The following is a 4,858-nucleotide window of genomic DNA, read 5'->3' on the forward strand; positions in this document are numbered from 1 at the left end:
AACAGCGGTTCCCAAGCCTCCAAGAACCCTTCTTCACGCTCCGCCTCTGGGCAGAGTCTACTCCCCTTTGAGAAGCAGAGAGAGGCTGAAATGGAGGCCAGGGGAGAGGACGCTGGGTGGAGGGATGAGAAGCTGGGGAACTGGGGGCTGAGGGGAGCCTCCTCCCCCATCAGTGGCACAGAGCGGGTGGGCGAGGGCATGGGCTGCTGGGGCCTCTCTGGATCCACGTGATGAGCAGGGGCCTCTTGACGGTGCAGAGATGAGGGAGGGGATGACCCGCAGAGAGGAGACAGACTGCCCATCCTCACTCACAGTGGCATGCTCACGTGACCTGCAGAGCCAGCAAGTCAAATCTTCCTGGGCAGTGGGACGGGGTAACGGGGGGACTGCAGTCCTTCCCTCGGGTAGGTTTTTTCAGCTTCTCAAGATTGTCTGCAGAAACCAGGGTCGCCCATTCCTCCCATGTGGGTCTTGACTCTCCCCAGTTCCTAGGCTCGGGCAGTAGACCTGGGTCCCAGTGCGCAGCTGGAGGCATGCAGTAGAGCCGGCTCACTCTGCTTGATCGATCACCGATCACCCCCCTGACCCCTGCCCATCTCCAGATGAAGCCCCGTATTCTGACCAGGGCTCTCCCACAGCTCATGGCAGCACGCCAAGGCCCAGAACTCAGCCACCTCATCCTGACTCCAGCTCCACCCCCAGGCTGCCACTCTCCCCACGTTGACCCACAGCTGACACCCTTGACTCTACAGCTTCCTTGACCCTCCCAGATTAGGTTGGTTCTCTTGTTATGTGTCCTGTTGGACCATTTGAACCCCCTCTTGGATTTATCTCCTGGGATTTGTGGCTCCCTGTGTGTCTCCATCTGGGCTGTGGCCCCACGAGTTGATGGTCCCCATCTTGCCTGAAGCCCAGTGTCTTTCCAGCATAGCCTGTGGCAATTCAGCTAAGGGATCACTGACTGAATTCCTCTCTCAGGACTCCCCTGCTCTCAGGAAACTAGGTTCTCCAATCCTGGTTTTCCTTTTTCTACTCAGGCTGGTGAACACGACTGGACCATGATCTTGGAGAACATGGCTCCAGTGGACCCTGCAAGGATCTGCCCTCTGCTCATCCCTGGATCTGCATCGAAAACGCTCCCAAGGCAGGACGTTTGCACCTGAAGTTCCCTTTGCTGAGGGCTCTTCTTCCAGGCGCCCACAGGGCTCACTGCATTACTTTCTTCTGGACTTGTTAAATATCACCCTCTTCACGAGGCTGATAGGACTCATCCCTTGCTGTCTCACCAACAGCACCTCCTCTTGTCTTACTTCACTACAAGATACTCTTCAGTGTGGACCTGGACATCTGCATGTCTGCATACCTGGCTATTGTGCCTGTTTTCTCTCTGTCCACCAACGGGAATGTGAGCACCAAAAGCTGGGCTCTGTCTTCTGTTTAATCATGGTTGGAAGCAACGCCTAGGTTAGTGGTTACTACTTTGGTCCTCTCCCCATATATTTGCTGCATGAAAAGTGGCTGCAAGTCCCCAGGCCCTGGCTGCTTCAGATGGATGAGTCAAGATGATAACCTGCCTCTCAGAGATCTTTGCTGCCCGCAAGTTCATCACGATGCAGTTTGAACCAAAACTGTGGGCAGCCTATCCAGGTTTTTGTCTCTACAAGTCATGGAGATTAAGCTATTGACTAGAAGACTCACCCCTGCCCCCTCATTGATTTAAAAACTTGAACCAGGTCTACCACCATGGGCCTTGAATGACGAGGTGAGGGTGGGGCTTGAGTTACCTTTGAACAGGAGGAAGGAAGGATTCTGTGATGGTTGCATAAATTCTGTACTGTTATTCTTCTACCAGCCATCCGCAAAGGACCTAAACACACTAACCAGTTTGACTGGGCATGGGGAGGGGAATAAGCTGATTTTCCATGCAATGGTGGATTCTGTTCTGAATTCACACCAATTGGAGAAACCCAACATGGCCCTTTGGTCCATTAGACAGGACAGTGGGGTGTGGAGGTTCGTGCAGAATGGAGTTTGGATTCAGGTCCCATGCATGCTGGCCCCCTGGACCATCAAATCTCTGCATTGCTATTTATTTCCTGAGCTTCAGAATGCATACTTAAATAGACACACTCAGCAACTGGAAGATTCCCCACGATGGATCCGAGACCTGTGGAGGGTGGGTGATTATGGTAGCATGGATCATGTGGGAAACCATGGAACTGCCTGGATCCATCAAAACAGACCCAAAAGCAAGATTCCCACACTCCTGGGGTTTGAAGACTGCAGAGAGAGCGTCTGAGAGTTCAGTGCATGAATGATGCTCCGCGGATGAGCTGGAAGCTCTGTACTCGATATTGATCTGTGGGTACAGTTCAGAAGCACCTAATTGAGGAGGTATGCTTTTGGTTTTAGAGAATCATGGGCAAGGAAAGAAAGCTACAAGGAAATCCACAAACACAGTATTCTTAAAGAGAGGTAGAGGGTGATACAGGACAGACGGACAGAAGGTCACTTCCATCCAGTGGTCCGACTGCATCATCGAAGAGGACACGATGAACATGGGGGCTACCAGTTCTCGTAAATGGACTGACTCTGCCTGTCCGCAGAGCTCCTCAGAGGCCTGTTGACCCAGAGGGCAGCACCCAGCATGCCCAGGAGCAGGGGTACCTTCAGGAAGACCAGGAGCAGGAAGTGGACGCTGCCCAGCAGGGGCCTGTGGAGGACACGGGGACGGAGAGTGAGCAGCATCCTCGGGGAGGCCCTGGTGTCTCCACCTTGCTTGCCCCGCGTCCACATTGCCCCCACAGATTCTGTGGCTACAAGAATCTATACAAGGATCAACCCAACACAGAGCAGCCTCACCTGAAGGACTTCTGGACCCTGATCTCAAGAATTGCCCCTGAGACTTAGGACTGTGGACATAAGGGTGGATGCCGCCATGAGAATCATGTGAGGGAGACTGGAGATCCAAGGGGGACCTGAGCATTAGGAGGATTTCTATTTGTGCCCTCCTCATGGGGGCTTCCCCAGCAGCTCAGAGGGTAGAGAATCTGCCTACGATGCAGGAGAGACCCAGGTTCGATCCCTGGGTCAGGAAGATCCCCTCAGGAAGAGAATGGATACCCACTCCAGTATTCCTGCCTGGAGAATCCCATGGACAGAAGAACCTGGTGGGCTACAGTCCGTGGGGGTCGCAAAGAGTCAGACAGGACTGAAACAACTAACACGCTCCTCAGGTGGGGTTTTGCAGTCTAGGGTACAGAACCCAACACTGGGGAGACTTGGTTGATGTCTGTTAGCCAATAGAGCACAGCCGCCTTGAGTGCAGGGACTGTTCTGTCTTATTCAGTGAGCAGCCGGGACCTGCCCAGGGTCTCCAAAGCTCCAGTCCTTCAAAGTCCTTGGCTGATGAAAGAGTGAGCCCCTCAGCTCTGCACCCTCAGAGGCCAGGGCTCTTCAGCAAGATGATACAGATGACCAGGGCTCCAGGGGACAGAGGGGTCACCAATGCCCAGAGCGTCTGTTCCTGCCCTGCCCTGGGCTGGGGGCCTTTTGTTCAGCCTGCCCCTCCTTGTGCCTGGTGCCTCATTTCTGAGGATCCCGGCATGCCTGGCTCCCAGATCCTGCAGGCCTCCATTCAAGCGTCTGTAATCAATTAGGGGCCCTCTCATCATTGTGTTTTAACCAGCAAACTCCACCAGCCTCCCACACATGCTGGCCCCTCCACAGGTGGCATTTTCCTCCAAGCACTCATCAGTAGATGGTGTATTTACACAACTGACGTGCCGATCTGCTCACCGTGTGAATCGCCACTTAGAACACGGCTCTGTCAGGGCAGAACTGTGTCTGTGTGCTTTGCTGCTGGATCCCAAGTCAACGAGAGCTCCAGGCACTTAGTAGGACCTTTACTGCTTGTTACAGAATTTGTTGAATAAGTTAGGGTCCTTGGTGAAGGGAGACTTGCCTATTACTCCCCGGTCTCACCTAGAAATCACCCAGGTGAGATGTCCTGGGATGGGGGTCACTTACCGATGCGCTTGGCTGGGATCAGGGGCCTCCTGCCCGGACACGGCGCTCCAGGTGGGCACTGCCAAGGTAGTGGGAGACTCCGGGGTGCTTGTGGACCTCTTGGGGCTGGTGGTTGTCATAGAGACTGAGGGAGAAACACAAGTCAGGCCCCGTTTCGCCCCCTGGGTGCCCGCCTCTGTCCCAGTGTGGTTCTGACTCCCACTCAAGGTCACTCACAACATCTGGATGGACGTGCTGTGTCCACCACCCTCACGGGCACACCCAGGCCTGACCAACACCCTGGGCCCCCCTCCCTACCCTTCTCCAGATGCCCCTTGGCCAGGTGGGCACTGTCAGAGGCATATGGCCTTGCTCCCCGGGGGATCTGAGAGTGTGGAGAGGGCACTTGGCTCCAGGTCACCCCCAGGCACAGCCACACCTCTGTCATCCTGGCCCACCCTGCCAGGGGACAAACGGGGTGACACGTATTCTTTTGGGATTAACACAGAGGGACGGGGCAGACAGTGCCGGGCAAGGGGAGTGGCTGGAGCGAAGCTCAGATGCAAAGTCCTGCAGCTGAGCCTGAGCTGAATCAGGAGACCCCGTGTCATCTGTCAGCCAGGCCCAGGGCCCCAGGCAGTCCTCTCCATGGGAGGGCGTGACCAGAAAGATCTAGAGAGATATCAACCTGGTGGACCCCGTGAAATGTGGCCTCTCCTGAGGTAAGTGGACAGAGCCCTTCCCCGACACACCCCGCGGAGCCAGTAACTCTCGGTTCCTTTTTTGTAAATAGAAACATACAAAGGAAACCTCCCTCGTGAGAGAGAAGCCGTGACCAACAGGAAGGAAC

The 4,858-nt window shown here is 55.0% G+C and overlaps 1 protein-coding gene across 1 annotated transcript; it reads right to left on the bottom strand.

The window, feature by feature from the left end:
* Positions 1–309: 309 nt before the first annotated feature.
* On the bottom strand, positions 310–4,802 carry LOC105000317 (CMRF35-like molecule 6). Its single transcript, XM_010856116.1, has 2 exons — positions 4,030–4,802; positions 310–2,713 (listed from the first exon to the last, which is right to left on the bottom strand). The coding sequence occupies exons 1-2, from the start codon at positions 4,146–4,148 to the stop codon at positions 2,566–2,568; spliced, it is 267 nt and encodes an 88-aa protein (XP_010854418.1). The 5' UTR covers positions 4,149–4,802; the 3' UTR covers positions 310–2,565.
* Positions 4,803–4,858: the final 56 nt, after the last annotated feature.

The sequence above is a fragment of the Bison bison genome, unplaced genomic scaffold (assembly GCF_000754665.1).
Source record: "Bison bison bison isolate TAMUID 2011002044 unplaced genomic scaffold, Bison_UMD1.0 scf7180017864371, whole genome shotgun sequence".
Taxonomy (NCBI): domain Eukaryota; kingdom Metazoa; phylum Chordata; class Mammalia; order Artiodactyla; family Bovidae; genus Bison; species Bison bison.

What these genes read in the sequence shown, in the direction of transcription:
- LOC105000317 (XM_010856116.1), bottom strand. Translation starts at nt 4,148, where the DNA reads ATGACAACCACCAGCCCCAAGAGGTCCACAAGCACCCCGGAGTCTCCC. An exon ending in GATCCCAGCCAAGCGCATCG is followed by an intron (nt 2,714 to 4,029) that starts GTAAGTGACCCC and finishes TGTCCTCCACAG; the next exon opens with GCCCCTGCTGGGCAGCGTCC.